Consider the following 24,999-nt stretch of genomic DNA (forward strand, 5'->3'; position numbering starts at 1 on the left):
ATGACTCATGTGGCTGAGAAGAAGGCCAGGGGCGTCACAAGGAGCTCATGCGTCAGCTGGGTGCGACCGTTGTCAGTGGGTCTGAGGGCCAGATCACTGAGGAAGAGGAGTGGTTTCAGCAGCACTGTCCGTGGACCGATTCCGACACCGAGCAGTTTCCGACTGAGGATGGCAGTGCAGATGACCCTGCCAGGATGTGATGAGAGAGCTCCTCAGTTTGCCTTCACCTGGAGCCGTAGCGTCGCTCTTTGCCCTTTTGGTGTCTCGATGCCAAAGGGGGAGAGAGCTTAGGGATTTGTTGGGATTTGTGCTTTATGGTGTGCTTTATGGTGTCGTGGTTTTCTTTGTTGTGTCGTTGTGTTTTCTCGCCATTTGCCTTGTTTGGTTGTGTGCCAGTGAGACCTAAGTTCCAGATATATGGTGTAAGACATATGCTACCTTATCTTTATCTATGTCTTTCTAGTACTTTGGTATCTCTTGAGTTGCTTGTCTATCCTGTTATATTACCTGCTCTCATGTATCCTATGCTTAGGTTGTTGGACTATAAAATATAGGGGGAGTGTTGATCCTAATGTGTGTGTCCTACATTCCAAAGGCACTACTAACTAGGTGCACACATTCAGGGGAGCCCGTCTATATTTTGTAGTTCTAAGTATCTTTACTTTCATGATATATCCTTGTGCAAATCCCTGGTTGTCATCAATGCACCAAAAAGGGAGAGATTGTTAAGGCATATCTCTCTAGATGTAGTTTTGGTGATTGATGACAACATGTTTGCGGACTAATCATGTGCTTTGAGCATTTCAGAGATTCATCATTTGGCACGAGACAATTTCTTTCCCCTCGGAGTGTCATTCAAGACGGTGTAGCTCTTTCGCTTCTTTTCTGGTGAACTAGTTTCGTAGGAGTCACCGTACTATCAAGAGGGGGTCCGTTTTGGTAAGGCTAGGGTGGAATCAACACGTACACATCCTCTTTACACCCTCTGAGCCTTTTCGCTTCTTTGGAGGTCTCTTTCCCCCTTCTTTGGGCCGAGTCTGGTCCCAGCGGTAGTACCGCGGTACCCAGCGGTAGTACCGCTTAGGGGTCACAGGCGGCAGTACCGCTCCAGAGCGGTAGTACCGCCGGTGGGTCCTCAGCAGTAGTACCGCTGCGGTACCAGGCCCCTACCGCGTCAACTCGAGGGGTCATTTTTCGTGTCGGATTGTGCGGTACTTTGCAGCGGCAGTAGAGCGGCAGTGCCGCTCATGAGCGGTAGTACCGCCCTACCACCGCGGCAGTACTGCTCGGGCCCGTATCTCTCCAGCCCTCCAAACTCCGCGGTAGTACCGCCCGAGGGAGCGGTAGTACCGCTGTGCTCAGCGGTAGTACCGCCTCCCTGCGGGGCTGTTTTGGGGGGTAATGGTTGGATTGTTCCCCCCACTATATAAGGAGGTCTTCTTCCCCATAGTTGACCTACCTCTTCCCCCAAAAAGCTCCATTTTCGCCCGATCTCTCTCCCTAGCCAATCAAACTTGTTGATTTGCTCGGGATTGGTTGAGAAGGCCCCGATCTACACTTCCACCAAGAGAAATTTGATTCCCCCCACTTATCCCTAGCAGATCTTGTTACTCTTGGGTGTTTGAGTGTTGGAAATATGCCCTAGAGGCAATAATAAAATGGTTATTATTGTATTTCCTTGTTCATGATAATTGTCTATTGTTCATGCTATAATTGTATTAACTGGAAACTGTAATACATGTGTGAATACATAGACCACAACATGTCCCTAGTAAGCCTCTAGTTGACTAGCTCTTGATCAATAGATGGTTATGGTTTCCTGACCATGGACATTGGATGTCATTGATAACGGGATCACATCATTAGGAGAATGATGTGATGGACAAGACCCAATCCTAAGCATAGCACAAGATCGTGTAGTTCGTTTGCTAAGAGCTTTTCTAATGTCAAGTATCGTTTCCTTAGACCATGAGATTGTGCAACTCCCGGATACTGTAGGAATGCTTTGGGTGTACCAAACGTCACAATGTAACTGGGTGGCTATAAAGGTGCACTACAGGCATCTCCGAACTGTCTGTTGGGTTGGCATGAATCGAGACTGGGATTTGTCACTCCGTATGACGGAGAGGTATCTCTGGGCCCACTCGGTAATGCATCATCATAATGAGCTCAATGTGACTAATGAGTTAGCCACGGGATCATGCGTTACGGAACGAGTAAAGAGACTTGCCGGTAACGAGATTGAACGAGGTATTGGGATACCGACGATCGAATCTCGGGCAAGTAACATACCGATAGACAAAGGGAATTGTATACGGGATTGATTGAACCCCCGACATCGTGGTTCATCCGATTAGATCATTGTGGAACATGTGGGAGCCAATATGGGTATCCGGATCCCGCTATTGGTTATTGGCCGGAGAGGTGTCTCGGTCATGTCTGCATGGTTCCCGAACCCGTAGGGTCTACACACTTAAGGTTCGGTGACGCTAGAGTTGTTATGGGAAATAGTATGTGGTTACCGAAGGTTGTTCGGAGTCCCGGATGAGATCCCGGACGTGACGAGGAACTCCGGAGTGGTCCGGAGGTGAAGATCGATATATTGGACGAAGGGTATTGGAGTCCGGAATTGTTCTGGGAGTACCGGGTGACGACCAGCGTGACTAAAAGGTGTTTCGGAGGCCCCGGCAAGCGTTGGGGGCCTTATGGGCCAAGGGGAGGGGACACACCAGCCCACTAAGGGGCTGTGCGCCCCTCCCAACCCCTCTCACGTAAAGTGGAGAGGTGGGGGCGCCTCCCCTAGGGCAGCCACCCCTCCCGGCTTGGGGGGCAAGTTTCCCAGGGGTGGGGGCGCCCAAACCCATCTAGGGTTTCCCCTGTGGCCGCCGCCCCTCCCCTAGGGAACCCTAGGGCGCCTCCTCCACCCCCTTCCCCCTATATAAACTGAGGGAGAGAGAGGGCAGCCGCACCCCTTGCCTGGCGAAGCCCTCTCCTCCTCTAACTCCTCCTCCTCCTCTGTAGTGCTTAGCGAAGCTCTGCCGGAGAACCACGAGCTCCATTGCCACCATGCCGTCGTGCTGCTGGAGTTCTCCCTCAACTTCTCCTCTCCCCTTGCTGGATCAAGAAGGAGCTGACGTCCCTGGGCTGTACGTGTGTTGAACGCGGAGGCGCCGTCCGTTCGGCGCTAGATAGGATCTTCCGCGATTTGAATCGCCGCGAGTATGACTCCATCAACCGCGTTCTTGTAACGCTTCCGCTTAGCGATCTTCAAGGGTATGAAGATGCACTCCCTCTCTCTCATTGCTAGCATCTCCTAGATTGATCTTGGTGACATGTAGGAAAATTTTGAATTATTACTACGTTCCCCAACAGTGGCATCATGAGCTAGGTCTATGCGTAGATTCTATGCACGAGTAGAACACAAAGTAGTTGTGGGCGATGATTTGTTCAATTTGCTTGCCGTTACTAGTCTTATCTTGATTCGGCGGCATTGTGGGATGAAGCGGCCCGGACCGACCTTACACGTACTCTTACGTGAGACAGGTTCCACCGACTGACATGCACTTGATGCATAAGGTGGCTAGCGGGTGTCTGTCTCTCCCACTTTAGTCGGATCGGATTCGATGAAGAGGGTCCTTATGAAGGGTAAATAGCAATTGGCATATCACCGTTGTGGCTTTTGCGTAGGTAAGAAACGTTCTTGCTAGAAACCCATAGCAGCCACGTAAAACATGCAACAACAATTAGAGGACGTCTAACTTGTTTTTGCAGGGTATGCTATGTGATGTGATATGGCCAAAAGGATGTGATGAATTATATATATGTGATGTATGAGACTGATCATGTTCTTGTAATAGGAATCACGACTTGCATGTCGATGAGTATGACAACCGGCAGGAGCCATAGGAGTTGTCTTAATTTATTGTATGACCTGCGTGTCAATGAAAAACGCCATGTAATTACTTTACTTTATTGCTAACCATTAGCCATAGTAGTAGAAGTAATAGTTGGCGAGACAACTTCATGAAGACACGATGATGGAGATCATGGTGTCATGCCGGTGACGAAGGTGATCATGCCGCGCCTCGAAGATGGAGATCAAAGGCGCAAGATGATATTGGCCATATCATGTCACTTTATGATTTGCATGTGATGTTTGTCATGTTTACATCTTATTTGCTTAGAACGACGGTAGCATAAATAAGATGATCCCTCACTAAAATTTCAAGAGATGTGTTCCCCCTAACTATGCACCGTTGCGAAGGTTCGTTGTTTCGAAGCACCACGTGATGATCGGGTGTGATAGATTCTAACGTTCGCATACAACGGGTGTAAGCCAGATTTACACATGTGAAACACTTAGGTTGACTTGACGAGCCTAGCATGTACAGACATGGCCTCGGAACACAAGAGACCGAAAGGTCGAACATGAGTCGTATAGTAGATACGATCAACATGAAGATGTTCACCGATGATGACTAGTCCGTCTCACGTGATGATCGGACACGGCCTAGTTGACTCGGATCATGTATCACTTAGATGACTAGAGGGATGTCTATCTAAGTGGGAGTTCATTAAATAATCAGATGAACTTGATTATCATGAACATAGTCAAAAGGTCTTTGCAAATTATGTCGTAGCTTACACTTTGGTTCTAATGTTTAAAATATGTTCCTAGAGAAAATTTAGTTGAAAGTTGATAGTAGAAATTATGCGGATTGGGTCCGTAAACTGAGGATTATCCTCATTGCTGCACAGAAGGCTTATGTCCTTAATGCACCGCTCGGTGTGCTGAACCTCGAGCGTCGTTTGTGGATGTTGCGAACATTTGACATACACGTTTTGATGACTACGTGATAGTTCAGTGCGTAATGCTAACGGTTTAGAACTGAGGCTCCAAAGACGTTTTTGAAACGTCGCAGAACATATGAGATGTTCCAAAGACTGAAATTGGGATTTCAAACTAGTGCCCACGTCAAGAGGTATGAGACCTCTGACAAGTTTCTTAAGCCTGCAAACTAAGGGAGAAAAGCTCAATCGTTGAGCATGTGCTCAGATTGTCTGAGTACTACAATTGCTTGAATCAAGTGGGAGTTAATCTTCCAGATGAGATAGTGATGGTTCTCCATAGTCACAGCCACCAAGCTATTAGAGCTTCGTGATGAACTATAACATATTAGGGATAGACATGATGATCCTTAGCAACTCGCGATGTTTGACACCGCGAAAGTAGAAATCAAGTAGGAGCATCAATTGTTGATGGTTAGTAAAACCACTAGTTTCTAGAAGGGCAAGGGCAAGAAGGGATACTTCATGAAACGGCAAATCAGTTGCTGCTCTAGTGAAGAAACCCAAGGTTGAACCCAAACCCGAGACTAAGTGCTTCTGAAATGAGGGGAACGGTCACTGAAGCAGAACTACCCTAGATACTTGGTAGATGAGAAGGCTGGCAAGGTCAACAAAAGTATATTTGATATATGTGTTATTGATGTGTACCTTACTAGTACTCCTAGTAGCACATGGGTATTAGATACCAGTTCAGTTGCTAACATTGGTAACTCGAAACAAAAGCTATGGAATGAACGGAGACTAGCTAAGGGTGAGGTGACGATGTGTGTTGGAAATGTTTCCGAGGATGATATGATCACCATCGCATGCTCCCTCTACCTTCGGGATTAGTATTGAACCCAGATAAATGTTGTTTGCTTTGGTGTTTGCGTTGAGCATAGACATGATTGGATTATGTTTATCGCAATACGGTTATTCATTTAAGGAGAATAGTGGTTACTCTGTTTATTTGAATAATACCTTCAATGGTCTTGCACCTAAAATGAATGGTTTATTGAATCTTGATCGTAGTGATACACATGTTCATGCCAAAAGATATAAGATAGTAATGATAGTACCACATACTTGTGGCACTGCCATTTGAGTCATATTGGTATAAAACGCATGAAGAAGCTCCATGTTGATGGATCTTTGGACTCACTCGTTTTTGAAAAGATTGAGACATGCAAACCATGTCTATTGGTATATATGCATGAAGAAACTCCATACAGATGGATCGTTTGGACTCACTTGATTTTGAATCACTTGAGACATGCAAATCATACCACATGGGCAAGATGACTGAAAGGCCTCATTTTCAGTAAGATGGAACAAGAAAGCAACTTGTTGGAAGTAATACATTTTGATGTGTGCAGTCCAATGAGTGCCGAGGCACGCAACGGATATCGTTATGTTCTTACTTCACAGATGATTTCAGTAGATGCTGAGTATATTTACTTGATGAAACACAAGTCTGAATTATTGAAAGGTTCAAGTAATTTCAGAGTGAAGTTGAAGATCGTCGTGACAAGAGGATAAAATGTCTATGATATGATCATAGAGATGAATATCTGAGTTACGCGTTTGGCACACAATTAAGACATTGTGGAAATTGTTTCACAACTAATACCGCCTAGAACACCATAGTGTAATGGTGTGTCCGAACATCATAACTGCTCCCTATTGGATATGGTGCATACCATGATGTCTCTTATCGAATTACCACTATCGTTTATGGGTTAGGCATTAGAGACAACCGCATTCACTTTAAATAGGGCACCACGCAATTCCGTTGAGACGACACCGTATGAACTATGGTTTAGAGAAACCTAAGCTGTCGTTTCTTAGAAGTTTGGGGCTGCGACGCTTATGTGAAAAAGTTTCAGGCTGATAAGCTCGAACCCAAAGCAGATAAATGCATCTTCATAGAATACCCAAAACAGTTGGGTATACCTCCTATTTCAGATCTGGAAGCAAAAGTGATTGTTTCTATAGACGGGTCCTTTCTCGAGGAAAAGTTTCTCTCGAAAGAATTGAGTGGGAGGATGGTGGAGACTTGATGAGGTTATTGAACCGTCACTTCAACTAGTGTGTAGCAGGGCACAAGAAGTTGTTCCTGTGGCACATACACCAATTGAAGTGGAAGCTTATGATAGTGATCATGAAACTTCGGATCAAGTCACTACCAAACCTCGTAGGACGACAAGGATGCGTACTACTTCAGAGTGGTACGTAATCCTGTCTTGGAAGTCATGTTGCTAGACAACAATGAACCTACGAGCTATGGAGAAGCGATGGTGGGCCCAGATTCCGACGAATGGCTCGAGGCCATAAAATCGGAGAGAGGATCCATGTATAAAAACAAAGTATAGACTTTGGAAGAACTACTTGATGGTCGTAAGGCTGTTGAGTGCAGATGGATTTTAAAAGGAAGACGGACAATGATGGTAAGTGTCACCATTAAGAAAGCTCGACTTGTCGTTAAGATGTTTTCCGACAAGTTCAAGGAGTTGACTACGATGAGATTTTCTCACTCGTAGCGATGCTAAGAGTCTGTTGCAATTATATTAGTAGTTACTGCATTATTTATGAAATCTTGCAGATAGGATGTCAAAAACATTGTTTCCTCGACGATTTTCTTGAGGAAAGGTTGTATGTGATACAACCAGAAGGTTTTGTCAATCCTGAAAGATGCTAACAAGTATGCAAAGCTCCAGCAATCCTTCTAAGGAGTGGAGTAAGCATCTCGGAGTTGGAACGTACGCTTTGATGAGATGATCAAAGATTTTGGGTTTTTACAAAGTTTATGAGAAACTTGTATTTCCAAAGAAGTGAGTGGGAGCACTATAGAATTTTTTGATGAGTATATGTTGTTAACATATTGTTGATCAGAAATGATGTAGAATTTCTGGAAAGCATACAGGGTTATTTGAAAAGTGTTTTTCAATGGAAAACCTGGATTAAGCTACTTGAACATTGAGCATCAAGATCTATAAGGATAGATCAAAAACGCTTAATAGTACTTTCAAATGAATACATACCGTGACAAGATTTTGAAGGAGTTCAAAATAGATCAGCAACGAAGGAGTTCATGGCTGTGTTATAAGGTGTGAGTATTGAGTAAGACTCAAAACATGACCACGGCAGAAGAGAGAGAAAGGACGAAGGTTGTCCCCTATGCTTTAGACGTAGGCTCTACAGTATGCTATGCTGTGTACCGCACCTGAAGTGTGCCTTGCCATGAGTCAGTCAAGGGGTACAAGAGTGATCCAGGAATGGATCACATGACAGCGGTCGAACTTATCCTTAGTATCTAGTGGACTAAGGAATTTTCTCGATTATGGAGGTGGAAAAGAGTTCGTCGTAAAGGGTTATGTCGATGCAAACTTTGACACTAATCTAGATGACTCTGAGTAGTAAACCGGATTCGTATAGTAGAGCAGTTATTTGGAATAGCTCCAAGTAGCGCTTGGTAGCTGCATCTACAAGATGACATAGAGATTTGTAAAGCACACACGGATCTGGAAGGTTCAGACCCGTTGACTAAAAACCTCTATCACAAGCGAGATATGAACAAACCCCATGGGTGTTGGATTCATTACAATCACATAGTGATGTGAACTAGATTATTGACTCTAGTGCAAGTGGGAGTCTGTTGGAAATATGCCCTAGAGGCAATAATAAAATGGTTATTATTGTATTTCCTTGTTCATGATAATTGTCTATTGTTCATGCTATAATTGTATTAACTGGAAACCGTAATACATGTGTGAATACATAGACCACAACATGTCCCTAGTAAGCCTCTAGTTGACTAGCTCGTTGATCAATAGATGGTTATGGTTTCCTGACCATGGACATTGGATGTCATTGATAACGGGATCACATCATTAGGAGAATGATGTGATGGACAAGACCCAATCCTAAAGATCGTGTAGTTCGTTTGCTAGAGCTTTTCTAATGTCAAGTATCGTTTCCTTAGACCATGAGATTGTGGAACTCCCGGATACTGTAGGAATGCTTTGGGTGTACCAAACATCACAACGTAACTGGGTGGCTATAAAGGTGCACTACAGGTATCTCCAAAAGTGTCTGTTGGGTTGGCACGAATCGAGACTGGGATTTGTCACTCCGTATGACGGAGAGGTATCTCTGGGCCCACTCGGTAATGCATCATCATAATGAGCTCAATGTGACTAATGAGTTAGCCACGGGATCATGCGTTACAGAACGAGTAAAGAGACTTGCCGGTAACGACATTGAACGAGGTATTGGGATACCGACGATCGAATCTCGGGCAAGTAACATACCGGTAGACAAAGGGAATTGTATACGGGATTGATTGAATCCCCGACATCGTGGTTCATCCGATGAGATCATCGTGGAACATGTGGGAGCCAATATGGGTATCCAGGTCCCGCTATTGGTTATTGGCCGGAGAGGTGTCTCGGTCATGTCTGCATGGTTCCCGAACCCGTAGGGTCTACACACTTAAGGTTCGGTGACGCTAGAGTTGTTATGGGAAATAGTATGTGGTTACCAAACGTTGTTCGGAGTCCCGGATGAGATCCCGGACATGACGAGTAACTCCGGAGTGGTCCGGAGGTGAAGATCGATATATTGGGCGAAGGGTATTGGAATCCGGAATTGTTCTGGGAGTACCGGGTGACGACCAGCGTGACCGAAAGGTGTTTCGGATGCCCCAGCAAGCGTTGGGGGACTTATCGGCCAAGGGGAGGGGCACACCAGACCACTAAGGGGCTGTGCGCCCCTCCCAACCCCTCTCACGTAACGTGGAAAGGTGGGGGCGCCTCCCCTAGGGCAGCCACCCCTCCCGGCTTGGGGGGCAAGTTTCCCAGGGGTGGGGGCGCCCAAACCCATCTAGGGTTTCCCCTGTGGCCGCCGCCCCTCCCCTAGGGAACCCTAGGGCGCCTCCTCCACCCCCCTTCCCCCTATATATAGTGAGGGAGAGAGAGGGCAGCCGCACCCCTTGCCTGGCGCAGCCCTCTCCTCCTCCAACTCCACCTCCTCCGTAGTGCTTAGCGAAGCTCTGCCGGAGAACCACGAGCTCCATTGCCACCATGCCATCGTGCTGCTGGAGTTCTCCCTCAACTTCTCCTCTCCCCTTGCTGGATCAAGAAAGAGGAGACGTCCCCGAGCTGTACGTGTGTTGAACGCAGAGGCGCCGTCCATTCGGCGCTAGATAGGATCTTCCGCGATTTGAATCGCCACGAGTACGACTCCATCAACCGCGTTCTTGTAACGCTTCCGCTTAGCGATCTTCAAGGGTATGAAGATGCACTCCCTCTCTCTCGTTTCTAGCATCTCCTAGATTGATCTTGGTGACATGTAGGAAATTTTTGAATTATTACTACGTTCCCCAACATTGAGCACCCTAGACGGTTGAGGTCACCGCGTAGCCATAGTCCATTGTGGTGAAGCTTTGTGTTGTCGTTGGGAGCCTCCAATTAAGTTGTGGAGATTGCCCCAACCTTGTTTGTAAAGGTCCGGTCACCGCCTTCAAGGGCACCAATAGTGGAATCACGGCATCTCGCATTGTGTGAGGGCGTGAGGAGAATACGGTGGCCCTAGTGGCTTCTTGGGGAGCATTGTGCCTGCACACAGCTCCAACGGAGACGTACTTCCCCTCAAAAGGAAGGAACTTCGGTAACACATCCTTATCTTCACCGGCTCCACTCTTGGTTATCTCGTCCCTTTACTTTCGCAAGCTTACTTGTGTTAAATCCCTTGCTTGCTTGTGTGCTTGTTGTCATTGCATCATATAGGTTGCTCACTTAGTTGCATATCTAGACATCCTACTTTGATGCAAAGTTTAAATTGGTAAAGAAAAGCTAAAAATTGTTAGTTGCCTATTCACCCCCCCCTCTAGTCAACTATATCGATCCTTTCATACTTAGTGCAGTTGGCATTGATCCTAATGACAACATTTTCCCCATTGCTATGGGCTGGGTGGAAGTAGAATGCACAAGTTCTTGGGAGTGGTTTCTCACAACTTTGAAAGATGATCTGAACATCACCAACAGTGCTCCTTTCACACTTATGAGTGACAAGCAGAAAGGTCTGATAAATGTTGTCCAGAAAGTTTGGCCAGATGCAGAGCACAGGTTTTGTGTGAGGCATATATACCAAAATTTCAATGAGAAGCACAAAGGAGAGGTACAGAAGCAAGACATGTGGGCCATTGCCAGATCACCAAACAAGTTGAAGTGGAATGAGAACTGTGAAAAATGGATGGTCACAACTCACCTGCCTTCCACTGGACTGAAAGACTAGAGTGGAAAACTTGGTGCAAAGCATTCTTCAATGAATTTCCAAAATGTGACATTCCGCTGAACAATAACTCTGAAGTTTTTAACAGTTACATCCTTGAGGGTAGAGAAATGCCAGTGCTAAGCATGCTTGAGTATATTTTTTACAAGATAATGCACATGATGGTGAGTAAGCAAAGAGAAGCTATAGAAAAGTGGGCAGGGCAGAGAATATGCCCAAAGATCAGGAAGAAATTGGACAAGAACACTGAGTTTGCTGCTAATTGCCATGTAACAGAAGCTGGCCAACAGATGTTCAGAGTTCAGTCTGGTAACAATAGCTACACAGTTGATCTTGGTTTGCACACATGTGATTGCAGGAGATGGCAGTTGTCTGGAGTACCATGTGGGCATTCTATAGCTTGTTGCAAAGAGGAGAGGATTGACCCAGAGACAATGGTACATGAGTGCTACATTGTTAGGACATATCTGAAAGCATATGGATACACTCTTGTCCCTCTTGGAGACCCAAATGTGTGGGAGGTACAAAATGCTTATAAGGTGCATCCACCTGTGTTTACAAAACAGTTGGGAAGGCCCAAGAAAAACAGGAAGAAGACTCCTGAGGAGAAGATGAAGAATGGTATTAGGGTTTTGAACAAGAAAGGTGTTACAATGCACTGCTCAATTTGTGGTAGAGCTGATCACAACAGGAAGGGGCATTACAGATGGCAGGAAGCTCTCATTGAAGAAGGGGGAGAGCTAGTTGATGAAAACTATGATGACCCCACATTTATTCAGGTTACTGAATTAAACACAATATAAACTACATTTTACTTTACTGAATTTACTGTAGCTGTCTGAATTTACTGTAGCTGTCTGAATTTATTGTAGTTGTTTGAATTTTGCTGTACTTGACTAAATTGCTTAATGTTTTTGTGCAGAACACATTCCCTAGTCAGGCTAATCCTATACTGGATCCAATGCAGTCACCAACCAGTATGGTCTACAAGATGGCTCAAAGAGAAATTTCAAGAAGAGCTCCACAAAGAGTTCATGGCCCACTACCAGAGCAGTCTTCATTTGTTGCTGCTGCTGCTGCTGCTGCTGCAATACCTCAGCCAAGAGTCACTACAGAAATGAATGCATGTAGGCAAACAAGGGCAAGCACAGTACTTGAGAGAGGAGAAGGCTCTCAAGCTTCTGGTAGGGGAAGGGAGAGGAAAAGACAAAGGAATGTAGATGCAGGTGGAGGAAGAGGGGCAACTACAGCTTCAGGCAGAGGAAGAGGGGCAACTACAACTTCAAGCAGAGGAAGAGGGGCTACTACAGCTGGAGGTGGAGGAAGAGGGGCAAATGCAGCTAGAGGCATAGGAAAGGGGCAAATGCAGCTGGAGGCAGAAGAAGAGGGGCAAATGCAGCTGGAGGTGGAGGAAGAGGGTCAAATCTAGCTGTAGGTGGAGGGAGAGGAGCAACTCAAAATGCAAGCAGAGGAAGAGGGGCAGGAAATGTACATGCTTGGAGAGGAAGAGGAGGAAGAACAGGAGGGAGAGGAGGTATGCCAGGTGATAGGGCATACTGGCTACTGTTTGGAGAGGAAAGGAGAGTGGAAATTCCTGACCTGAATGCTCCTCCTGAAGATGTTGTGGCTCATGATGCCTGACTTGGTGGGAGATGATAGTTCCATCTTTTTGCAAAGGCCTAAAGTGATGTAAGACATTGGCTGGCCTAACAGTGGCTTAAATTGCCAATTTTTTGATGGCAAACATTTGCTTAATTTGCCACTTTTTTATGGCAAACATTGGCATTAATTGCCTTTTTTGTAACTAAATATTATGATGCAAAACTAGGGGATAACTGAATGTTGGATGGCAAATGAATGGTGGTTATGAAAGGAGCAAGTTTGTGGTCTAGTGCATTTCTGAAAATGTGCTAGTTTGAGGTCCACTGAACTTCTGAAAGTGATCTAGTTTCTAGTGTATTGCATTTCTCAAAAAATTAACTAATTTGTACTTAACTGCATTCATGCAACATTTCTGAAAATTGGTACTAATTTCTGAAAGTGATCTAGTTTCTGTAAATGTTGTGGTATATATTTGTTTTAGTTAACTAAGTATTGATGGTCACTAAGCTTGTGCAAATGACTAACTTTCCGCCAATGAAAAAGATCAGATCAAAAACGTAAAAAAAAGTGCAGGCCTGGACTCGAACCCAGAACCTGTGGGTAGGAAACGTAACTGCATTGCCAGTGTGATAGTAGTAGTGCTCTGTTTAGCTACTAGCATGCACTGTACTTAAGCACACCCACCATTCCACTAGCTCGGTCGGTCCGCCGATTCGGTTTCCTAGCCTTTAAAGCCAACCACCGTTTTACTCCTCCACTCAACTCCACCTCGCTCCCCAGTCCACCCACGCCGCACCGCCTCGGTCTCCCCGCTACCCCGCTCCACAGTCCACCAAGAAAACCCTCGCCGCCGAGCTCCACGCTGCCGCCGATGACATGGACAACACCCCCGCATGGCACAGGGCCATCGAGGATCTGGCCGGCGACAACGAGGCGCTCCGCGCGGACCTGAAGGAGATAGCACGGTGGTTCCCGTGCGACGCCATGCTCGTCCACCCCGCGCGTGGCCTCGTCAAGGTCATGACTGACGACGAGAAGCGCCGCGCCTTGCCCGCCCTTGGCAGAGCTCCGGCCCTGGTTTTGCGCTTCACAATGGCCGAGACGCGGTCGGACGATCCGAGGCAGCGCGCGCGGTGGTGGATGTACCACTCCGCCACCACGCCGTCGCCGCACCCGGATCCGATCCGCGTTGCCTCCAGGATGCAGCGCGTCAACGACGTCGTCCTCGCCCTCCCCGCGCTAGTCAACACCGCCTATTGGGACCGCTTCAAGCCCGAGTTGCTCGTCCACGATGACGTCTCCGACGCCGAATCCTCCTCCGACGACTCCAACTCTGACTCTGGCTACAAGTCGGGAAGCGAGTCTTCAGGCGAGGAGGAGATAGAGGTGGTGGTCCTCTCTGACGACGAGCCGGACGAGGTCGTGATGCTGGCGCCCGTCGTCGCCGCCAACGAGGGCGACAGGGACCTCCCCATTGACGTGGAGCTGATGCCTGAGGTGCCTGACATTGTAAAGCAGGAGGTGGTGGAGGAGGTGGTGGAGGAGGTGGTGGAGGGGCAAGCACAGGATGGCTCGAAGAAGAGGAAGAAGCCCATGAAGAATCAGGTTGCAGGGGAGGTGCGCCGCTCCTAGCGTCTGAAGCAGCTCAAGAACTGAAGATCAGAAGAATGCAGAACTGAAGATGAAGTAGTTAGGTATGCTGAGTAGCATCAAGTTTCAGCATATAAGTTAGCATATAAGTTAGTAGTTATGTGTGCTTCATATATGTTGAGCACATAAGTTATTTGTAGTTTCGAATGTGATGGTTTGAACTGCTGTTGTTAAGTGTTGAACTGCTGCTGCAACTACCTATATGTTAAGGCTACCTCTATGTATGTTGCTGTGTTCCTATGTTGCCATGTTGCTTTGATATGTTGTTGTTGCTGTTGTTATTAGGTTATGCTGCTACATAAGTGCTATGTGTGGTACAACATACTTACTTCTTTCTACAAATAGCATGTGTGCTTCTGACCTGAAATAGAAAATTCAATCATGCAGTTAACTTGCTCAGTACAATGAAGCAAATTCTGTTAAATTCAAATAAACTTAGTTAACTGAAAACAAATTCAACAAATTCAGTTAATAGTAGGCTTAATTCAGTTAATAGCAGGCTTAATTCAGTTAACTTGAATTAGCTGGCAACAATGAAGCAAATTCAGTTAAATTTAGTTAAATTCAGTTGAACTAGTTAACTGAATACAAATTCAACAAATCAAGGCCATACCTGGGCCTACCAAGAATTCAGTTAAACTTAGTTAACTAAAAACCAGCCCACATTGGGCCTAATAATGGGCTGGTTTTTTACTCTTCTGCCTAATATTAGTCTATAATAATGGGCCTACCAGCCAACCACCACCCAGATTAACTTCTGCCTACCTACCACCCACCATTACTTTTATATAAAGTACACCCCATTGGCACAAACAGCAGTCAAACCCAAATCCCTCCCTTCTCCTCCCCCCAGCCGCCAGAGAAAACCCTAGGAGACATGGATCCTGGAGAGGTCGTAGATGAAGAAGAAGAGGTGCCCAAGGGAGCCAGGCGCAGAGAGGCAAGAAGGAGGGAGAGAAGGCAACTGGCAGAGAGGATCCTTACAGCATGCAACCGCAAGGATATGGAGCAGTTCTGGAGGCATTCCCCCTTGGCTCAAACCCTAGTGATGATGATATCATCTACTGGGCAAGGAGGAGGGCAAATTTCCATCCTTTTCAAGTCACTAGGCAGAGGTGGACTAGGATTCTCTACCCATGAATCCGCTGTTAAGTTTCTGTGCTAGTAGATCTACCTTTCTATCTATGTATGAATGTAGTGCATGTCAATGGAATTCTATCTATGTATGAGTCAATGTATGAGTCAATGATTTATTTATGTATCAATGCACTGCACAAGAAATCAGTTAACTGAAACCAAATTCAGTTAACTCATAATGCATTTTACTACAAATTCAGTTAACTAGACATGCAAAGAGAGACAAATTCAGTTAACTTAATCTTCAGTTAACTAAATTTGCAATTCACTGGCTCTTGAAATTAACTGGAACTTTAGTTAACTGAAGATTAAGTTAACTGAATCCTCAGTAACATAAAGATGCAGTTTCACTATATCTTAGGGTTAACTTTATCTTCAATGTACTAACACTGTAAAAAATTCAGTTATCTAGTAACACCTTGCAACAACATAACTTGGGCAGTCATACAAATTTAGTTAACTAAAAGCAGTCATACATATTCAGTGCATTACATAAATCTGGCATACAAATTAACCAAGTTCACTAAAGGAGTACAACTAATTAATGGATCCAACTTAAGGCAGCATTACACCAACAATGAATTACTCAAATTCATCTAAGATCTCCTCCACCCTCCTTATCTCACTCTTGGTCTCCTGCTTGTGCCTGAATAAATCACCAATCATGTACTCTAGTTTCTTCTTCTCCTTCTTCAGCTCATCCCTTTATGACACCACTTTGTCCATCTCTTGCTTCATTTTGTCCATCTCTTGCTTCATTTTGTCCCTCTCTTGCTTCATCTCATCCATGTCTTTCTCTGCCTTAGCCCTCATCACCCGATGAATGCTAGTGGAAGATTTATCAGACATTCTCTTCTTCTCAAGCTCTTCCTTTAGGTCAGAAAGAGCTAGCCTTGTGTTGCCCAATTCAGTAATTGCCTGCTCCTTGTCAGCCACCATCTTAGCAAAATATAGTTTAAAAAACCTCAGATCTTTTTCCATCTTTTCCTTCTCTCTCACAACCCTAACATTTTCTTCAGCATTAACTACATTCTCCCTGAGCCTTAGCTTCTGCTCACCTTCATACATGCCCCAAATCCTAGCCAGACTCATCTTCAGAGTGGCAGGCCATTCAGGGTCAATCCACTCAACATAGTTGCATTTAGGGATGTCCTACCAATTAAGAAAGAAACAATTTCAGGTACATGGTAAAATTCAGATAACTAATGAAATTTCAGTGAAATGATCTACTCTTACATTGTAAAATTCAGATTGACAGTAAAAAGCTTGCAACATTATTGATCTACTCTTACAACATAACTTGGAAACTAAAATAATTGCACTGTCAATCATTCAATATAGTTACAACACTATGGCAGAACAACATAATATCAATTCTTAGCATAAAAGACAAGTTCTGTAGAAAACAGATAAGAACAAATAACATCCATAGTTAGATGTCACACTCTAAGTTTATACATATCAGTAAGATGACAAATTCCAAGTTTGGATTGAACTGTAGATCTACTCACCTTTTGTGCACAAGCAAGATACCTCCTTCCACTGTCAACTGCTTCAAAGGACATAAACTTCTCACAGGCACAATGGTGTTCACATCTAGCTACAAGATCTAGAGCAAGGCCTCTCCATTCAGAGCAGAAAATGGTGGCAGTAGCAGGAGCCTAGAACATATTCTTGTCAGCAAAATTTCCCATTTTGCCCTAACCCTAAATGCCAGTGAGTATGTGTGTATGTACTGGAGCTAATCTCACTTGTGATAGAGTAGCCGTCGGACGACGAGCTGGATCCTTCACTCCAAGACACCATGGCGGCAGAGCTGGACGGCGGCGGCGAGCCGGAGCAGGGGATCCTCGCGAGGAAGCAGAGAGGTGAGTGAGTGGAGTGGGCTGAGCAGATATTCCAGGAATATACCCACGCAGTTAAACTCAGGTGGTGTAGTGCGGGTTGATTAGTGCTAAGGCTAGGGGGTAATTGCAAAAAGTGTTGCGCTGACCCGCTCTGCTGACTTGGCTCCACTTGTCGTCATCTGATTGACTGAGGACCAAATCTGCACATTGGGTGCAAGTGATGGGATGAAATAGTTTGCTTTTTCAAGTTTTGGACTAGGTCATCACATCCTGGACAAGTTCTAGGACTCCTGGTGCTATTACCTCTTTTTTTCGGAAATACTAACGCCCACACGTGTGGGCGTTTGCATCTCGCCCACACGCATGGATCAACGTCGGTTTGAGTTTGCATATATCTTGGCATGTTTTGCCAGATTTTTTATGCCACGTAGGATTGGGCTGGTGTGTGGGCATTCATCCGGTCCCCCACACGTCCGTTTCCACACGCGGAGGTGCTGGTGTGTGGGCGTTTAGCAGTTCGCGCACACGCCAGTTTTCAACGCACGCAGAGGGGCTGGTGTGTGGGCGTTTATCAGTTCGCCCACACGCCCGTCTCCTCTCCCACACCCAAAGCTACCAGTTGCCATGTGTTTTTGCAGGGTACATGGGGACTGCCCTAGTATGCTTGTAAGCGGATGGCAACTCTCTCTTTACCCGAACATGTTATTTTGCCATGTCTTTTTGTAGTGCTACATGGCAATTGCCTAGTGTTTAGTAGATGGCAACTCCTAAAGATACCACCGCGCCCACACGCCCGTCTCCTCTCCCACACCCAAAGTTGTCAGTTGCCATGTGTTTTGCAGGGTAGATGGTAACTGCCCCTAGTGTGCTTGTAAGCAGATGACAACTCTCTCTCTTTACCAAAACATGTTATTTTGCCATGTCTTTTTGTAGTGCTATATGGCAACTGCCTAGTGTTAGTAGGTGACAACTCCTAAAGTTTTCAAATCATGACAACTGTAGTAGACCAGACCACACATGGCAACAGCTACAGTTGTCCAAAAATGGCATCTGGCACTTGACTTGAGATGGCAACTGCAGTTGGGCAACCATGACAACTGTAGTTGTCCGACATGCCAACTGCAGTTAAACGAACATGGAAGAGGGTCCGAACCATGGCAACTGTGGGGACGCGTGGTGACTGCCACGTGGGACGTGCGGGACCATGAGGTAGGAGGCTGACGTACGAGCGTGTGGGCGTTATCTATTTTGCCCACACGTACACGTGGGGGAGGGACCACGAGGCAAAAAAAAGGCGTGTGGGCATTACTTGTTTTGCCCACACGTAGGCGTGTGGGCTGGTTCTTTTAGACACCACACAAAACGTGTGGGCAGACCCCTTAACGCCCACACATGTGGGCGTTATCGGCGTCCTTTTCTTTGAACACGGGTCAGACCCCTTTTGTTTGTGTATGAATCCGTTACTGCTGCGCAAGTTTATGTATCCCAGTGTAACTAACTCTTTTTTTTTTGAACACCGGTCGGCTGGTCCTGAAACCGAACGCGATAGAGAGAGGGGGGAGATTCTAAGATGCCGTGACGTTATCGCTGTTGCACTCAAACTTGGGATTAGGATTCAGTGTCGGGGGCTGACAGCGCCCAGAGCAGATTCCTCTCTGCCCCCGTCGTCGCTTCTCCCGCACGGGAGAGACACGCACGACAGGCGGCGCTTTGTAGCAGTTGGAGCCCCAAAAGCAGCCCCGGCCTTGTCCGTCCGAGCGGAAAGCTGAGGACACGCGACCCAGCGCCCGAGAGGCACGGCCATGGCGCCGCGACGCACGCTCTCGCTCCCCCTCTCCCTCTCTGCTGCTGCTGCATGGCCGCTGGCTTCTGGTTCGGCAAAAGGAGAGAAAAGAAAGGTGCTGGGCATGCATAGGCTGTAGAGCGAGCGAGCTCAAGGCCTTTCCCTCGCGCATGGAAAGCCGTGTCCCCTGTTTCCCGGGCCGTTCACCTAATCTGCCGCTAACCTCCGATTCTTCCCTCACCTAAAAGCGTCATGGACACCTGTGCCTTGTCCGGGACTCCCATGCCTTAATCTCACAAGATTAACGTATTCTATCTCCATAACATAAGACATGGAGATGGAGATGATATTTGACTATTTTGACATGGAAACGGCTTGAAGTTTGAACCACATTTTATTCTTTTGGCACTTTGAAGCAGTTGCAATTTCACTTCGAAATAGAGTAGTGCTAGCAACGAATGGGTCAGAGACAAGAGCCGGAACAGGCCTTCTGCTGATGTCTGCTGCGCCTGCTGTCCGCTGTTGCCAAGATTCTCTGCGTTGCGTGTGGCAAGCATTCCTACCCTTTCAGTCATGCGGTATACATGGCCAAATGATTGTGTCCTCGTAGCCCCTGCCTCGCTTAGGGCACGGCGGTATAAAGGGCTTTCCAACCTTGACTGCTGCACGGCTCGCTCTTCTCCCCGTCCGTCAAAACGTGTTCTACGCCACTTCGCCAATGCGCTGAAGTTTTCTCTCGGCCGCGCGCGCTGTTACATTGGCAGCCGAGCAGAGCAGAGCTGTAGTACACTGCCTCAGGAGACTCAGCTTCTCTCGTGCACAGTCACAGAGCGGCAGGGTACCACAGCCCTCTGATCCATCCACTCTGTCTGGTCCTCTTGCCCCCATGAATGCATGAGATGCCGGCCAGCCAGAGGTTTCTTTTCTTCCTCGTCGCCTTCCTCCTCCTGGCGGCGACGGCGTCGGCCGGAGGGGACGACCACGCCGCCGGCACGAGCGAGGCGCGTCCGCCCGACGCGGCGTTCGACGTGCGGGCGAGGAAGTGGTGGCCGCGGGTCCCGGCGACGGACGGCCTCGTCAGGGGCAGCGAGCGCCGGGTGCCCAACTCCTCCGACCCGCTCCACAACCGCTGACGTGACTACAACACCGCCACCCGATTCTTGGCGCTCTCGCATCGCCCCTGCTGCTTGGATCGTGGCTGCCGAATGTGGCGGCGCTCTGCTACTAGATCAGAGGCCCAAGATGCGTATACAAATGTAGCTCATTTTGCTTTTTGTTGGCTCCAGTGTTTTGTAATGAGAAATTGATCGGCGTTTTGCCGAGCTGTGCATACACATTTCACATTTTCCTTCTTCTTAGATGAACTAAGTGCAGTTTACAGTGAGCAATTCGATTGTATTTTGTTTTTGCTTCTGCTTCTGAAGAAAAGGCATGTCGGGCCACGGGCCCACTTGTCACCCTACCCTGTAGCCTCGCCTCGACGGGTCGCACTCTCCGGTCTACGCCTCCGCTGCGGCAAAACATCAAACGGCTTGCGCGCGCGACCCACCAGTCCAGTGATCCACCGCAACCGACGCCGCCGCCGCCGCCCGAATGTCCGTCGCTGCCGGCGTCGCCCTCGCCGTGGCCGACGCCGTGTGGGCGCAGATCAAGGCCGCGGGACACGCCACCGACGAGCACCTGTCCATGTAAGTGAATCCAAACAGGCCCGGCACCGCCGCGGCGCCACCGTCTCGCTCGGTTGTTATTCATGCACGCCTCGCCGTCTCGAGCCCCTGACCGGTTCTGGCGTGCGTGCAGCCTCGACCACCTGTTCGGCAAGAACATGCTGCGCGCCTGCAAGATCCTCGACGAGGGCGGCGTCCGCCGCGTCACCGGCGCGCCCAGCGGCCGCTCGCTCTTCCTGGTCGGCTCCCGCGCCTTACCTTTCTGTCCCCACGGCTGCTCGTGTTGTGGCCGAGCCAGCAGGCGATCGGCCGGTTGACGACGGCTTGCTTTGGTTTGGCGCTGCAGGTGATGGGGGAGTCCAAGAGGAAGGAGGAGTACATCTGCTTCCCGGAGCACCTCTGCACCTGCTACTCCTTCTTCTATGACATCGTCGGCCGCGGTGAGCAGCTCTGCGTAAGTGCCGTCTCTGTTACTTCGTCTGGCCACATTATTCACCGAGTCTCGTGAAATTCTCGATTAGAGAAATGGATGTGTTTGGAATCCAAAATAGGCATTGGACTGTTACAGGCTTACAGCTGAATCTGTAGCTCTTGGTTACTGGGAAATCTTGTTTTGATTTCAGGTTATTGTTTTTGTTTTTTCCAGTGTAAGCATCAGTTGGCAGCGCGGCTCGCAGAAGCTGTCGGCAAACACCAGGAGATGGAGGTGACTGATGAGGAGCTCGCTCACATGCTTGCTAACCTCTGACTGCTTGAATATTTCAGTAATGCACAATACATTTATGAACAACTGTCTTTTTGGGGGTTGTCTCACCTGTGCCGTTCTAAAAGACTGAATTCAGCTTAATGAAGTGTTCTGATCATCTTGGTAAGGTCTTCCTGAGTGCTATATAGGCTTGGGAACCCTTTCGCTGCAATGTTATGCCACATGGATTATGTATATAGAGATAGGAAAAGGGTGTCCAAGAAACTGTGGTGAAATCTGCAGGGTTAGAATATTATCACCTTGTTTCTCTTTTCGACAAACCATCATCCTTCTTTTTCATTGTATCAAATTACAAGAATGAGACCGTGAAATCATTGAGTTATGTGAACCGATCAATGAATTGAGATGAATAGTTTTTCTTTATCGAGTTAGCCTTTTGCAGTCCTTCAACACATTACAATATTTTCACAAGATATCCTCTTTTCCTATGATGCTTTTGTGTAGTGATGCTTTGGTAGCAGGAATCATGATATGATACACAATGACCATATGGTTACAGAGTTCCTGATATTTGAACTTGAGGGTTCTTGCATACTACAGTAATTGATACTCTCTCTTATATTAGATCACTACTTTAGTGATCTAAAAAGTCTTATATTTCTTTACAGAGGGAGTATATTCCAGTATACCACAGTAAAGCATAGTTAATTTTGCAAATGAGCATCATGATAATAATATCTGAGTTATGGATGCTAATATACCTGATTGGCTAGTTCCTGGACCGCACGTTTCACTGTATCTGAGTACCTTTGGTTTATTTGGTGAGAATATGATGCCCTTAGCTTAATATGTTGAAGTTTTTTGGTGAATACTACACCTTCAAAAACCAGCATAACTAATACAGATAAATATTATTAAGCTAAGAAGAATGTTGTGGTTTATCTATAATGTATGACTACTGAATTCTAAACATTGAAGACAACAACACTGCGGTCTTCTAGCTTTGAAGTATATCATTAATGAGAGAGTCTTCTGAAAATTATACAACATCAAAATAGTTTACCGAGGTGGCTTTCCAGAAGGACATGTGATGTATTTCGGAGACATTAGTTTCCAATGATTTTGTGAGCCAACAATTTCTGCATATACAGTGTAAGCGTTGGGAAGCGTTCTCATGGAAGTTTGTAGTGTACATTGTAGCCAACAGTTGTGGTCATCCCGTGTTTCCATTTCTAAAGTATTTCTTTTGGCATCTCACATTCTCACCTTTTCTCTATCCCCTTGCTTGTTTTTATGCTTCCACAAGAAGATTCCTATGCCATGCACTTGCCTTCAGCATTAAAATAATGAAATTTTGTTCTTTCCACATATGCATCCATTGATATGACAATATATTTATTATTGTTTTCTCTGATTCTTTCACATTATTTTGCTTGTATTCATGCACACTGATGAGCCAATTAACATCCTGTCTTCGACAAGAATACACGTATTCACATGTACGACTTGAGATATGCAAATGCAATCTATAAGGTTGCAGCAGTTAGCCTTTATATGATAATAGTTCAATACAACTGGTGTTGTTTGATAAGCTCCAAAGTCCAGAGCATTCATGGTTGCCAACAAACTTCCAATGCATAGAAATGTTTAAGTCTTTGATAAAGCAGCAAATGTGTTGCATGTAGTTTATCTTTTGAAATAACGTTTGGTGATCAAGTGAAGCACATAAATTTGAATTGGAGTCCTTAGAGCAGCGCTAATCACCATGACAGCGCTGACTAAAGTTTGTTTCTTATCTCATTTATAGCTTAATACTGATCGGTGGATTGTATGTATGGTTCCTACTTGTTAGTAACTAGATTGAAGATTACTCAAGTTTAAACTTGTTACTATTTACCAGGTATCACACATAGATTATTGTTTTCTAGTTTTGAAACTTGTCCGAGAAATCACCTGCAACTGTAGGTACAAGTTTGGAATCTTATTCCCTCACCTCAAAAGATGATGCAAAATATTGACTTCACAGGAAATGTTTATACATGGAATTATGGATTAGAAATCACAAATGCAGGCTCAAATCAATATTTTCCTCTGGTTGCTTCATGGGCTCCTGAAGACTTGCTTTGAAGCTCCCAGGCCACACGAAATAGGCAGCTTCCTCTACTGCAAAAGGCATCCTGTTTCTCATTTGGCCGTCATGAAATCTTGCAACAACAACAGCGGCCCTTTCACCTTGTGCAGTCAGAATTGTGGAGTGGGGGCTGGCCCTCATAGGTTGGACGAAGGAAGCAGTTGGAGGAAAGCGTATCATCAGTTGCTGAAAGCTTCGTGATCTCCTGGCTGCACACCTTTCCTTCTTGTGTGCATTCTGGTGCCCGCCAAGGGCCTGCGAGCTGAAGAACTTCCTCAGGCAGTAGTTGCAGGAGAACGTCCGTTGAGGGGTGGCCACAGGTTTGGCCTCTGGAGGCTTAGCCGCTTCGCTTCTCAGTGCATCAAGGCCCAGCTTTAGCCATGGTGTTGAGGTATTGTCATCGGCGCGGCCAGCTTCATCACCTTGCTTACCTAATATCTGTTCTTCTGCTTCAGGTCCCCTCTTCATTTTTCCTTTGTTGGGAGTGGCACAATAGAGGATTGCTCAAGGTTTGTGTTATGATGGTAGTCCTCTGGTTTGGTATAAAAAGGAGCAGGGGTCTGCAAGTGGCAATAATTCAGGGGAAAAGGCAAAGTTTCCAGGAGTTTAAAGTGGATCAGGATATGCTAGTTTGCATGCCTATCTATTTTCCTAGTTTGCTTACGTACCAGTTTCCTTGTCGCGGTGGTCAGCTCGTTGGCTTTTTGTTATCCCGTAAGGTGCATCTTTCATGTATACTGTCCCGTTACGGGAAACTTCAGTTTCTTATCTAGTTCTTTCCTGATCAGATATGGGCCTTTTTTGGGTACCAATGTTGCAGTACATATATATGACGTAGTACAGTTTGAAAAACCTCATAGTATGATTGACCGTTTTCTGATTTGCTCACCTGCCATCTAGGGATCCACTGTTCATGTTTGTATATTTCCTTGCCATTTTTAGTGCAGAAATGTATGTGGAAAAGAAGTCTGCTACGGTCGAACGGTGAAATTGCCGTTTCTTTTTTGCTGCTAGACTTTGTTCAGCGTCAATAATGAAGGTCGCGTGGATTAACCCCATTTAATATGAACCCTTTCCAGTTGTTTAGTTTGATTGAGATTATAGCACTCTCAGTTAAAAGTGCTACGGCCTAGATATTATTTGTTCAAACGTAGTTGTTGCTTTTTTTGATTTGAGGTCATCATTGATCTTATCTCATGCACGTTCTCTCTTTTTGTCTCTTGAGGCTCAGGCATAGACGGCGCCTGGCATTCTCTATCTAACCCTAAAGCTTAGCCTGCATCAGCGGCTTCGAAATGACTTCAGCTTGAGTGCATCCGCCACTCTTTGCCATGAGCGGTCGGCACTCCCCGAGGTAA

General features: G+C 46.3%; 3 protein-coding genes across 3 annotated transcripts; 2 read left to right on the forward strand and 1 right to left on the reverse strand.

The window, feature by feature from the left end:
• Window positions 1-19,752: 19,752 nt before the first annotated feature.
• Window positions 19,753-20,271, forward strand: LOC123052216 (uncharacterized). Its single transcript, XM_044475332.1, has one exon. It carries the CDS (start codon window positions 20,028-20,030, stop codon window positions 20,268-20,270), a length of 243 nt encoding a protein of 80 aa, XP_044331267.1. The 5' UTR covers window positions 19,753-20,027; the 3' UTR covers window position 20,271.
• Window positions 20,272-20,587: 316 nt separating this feature from the next.
• On the forward strand, window positions 20,588-21,920 carry LOC123052215 (zinc finger SWIM domain-containing protein 7). The gene is made up of 4 exons (XM_044475331.1): window positions 20,588-20,825; window positions 20,938-21,043; window positions 21,151-21,258; window positions 21,451-21,920. Exons 1-4 carry the CDS (start codon window positions 20,731-20,733, stop codon window positions 21,550-21,552), a joined length of 411 nt encoding a protein of 136 aa, XP_044331266.1. The 5' UTR covers window positions 20,588-20,730; the 3' UTR covers window positions 21,553-21,920.
• A 1,554-nt stretch (window positions 21,921-23,474) lies between these two features.
• LOC123052214 (zinc finger protein 7) lies at window positions 23,475-24,141 on the reverse strand. The gene has a single exon (XM_044475330.1). It carries the CDS (start codon window positions 24,107-24,109, stop codon window positions 23,570-23,572), a length of 540 nt encoding a protein of 179 aa, XP_044331265.1. The 5' UTR covers window positions 24,110-24,141; the 3' UTR covers window positions 23,475-23,569.
• Between the last annotated feature and the right edge of the window lie 858 nt (window positions 24,142-24,999).

The sequence above is a fragment of the Triticum aestivum genome, chromosome 2D (genome assembly GCF_018294505.1).
Source record: "Triticum aestivum cultivar Chinese Spring chromosome 2D, IWGSC CS RefSeq v2.1, whole genome shotgun sequence".
Classification (NCBI taxonomy): Eukaryota; Viridiplantae; Streptophyta; class Magnoliopsida; order Poales; family Poaceae; genus Triticum; species Triticum aestivum.

What these genes read in the sequence shown, in the direction of transcription:
- LOC123052215 (XM_044475331.1), top strand. Translation starts at nt 20,731, where the DNA reads ATGTCCGTCGCTGCCGGCGTCGCCCTCGCCGTGGCCGACGCCGTGTGG. An exon ending in ACCGACGAGCACCTGTCCAT is followed by an intron (nt 20,826 to 20,937) that starts GTAAGTGAATCC and finishes GCGTGCGTGCAG; the next exon opens with CCTCGACCACCTGTTCGGCA. An exon ending in GCCGCGGTGAGCAGCTCTGC is followed by an intron (nt 21,259 to 21,450) that starts GTAAGTGCCGTC and finishes TGTTTTTTCCAG; the next exon opens with TGTAAGCATCAGTTGGCAGC.
- LOC123052216 (XM_044475332.1), top strand. Translation starts at nt 20,028, where the DNA reads ATGCATGAGATGCCGGCCAGCCAGAGGTTTCTTTTCTTCCTCGTCGCC.
- LOC123052214 (XM_044475330.1), bottom strand. Translation starts at nt 24,109, where the DNA reads ATGAAGAGGGGACCTGAAGCAGAAGAACAGATATTAGGTAAGCAAGGT.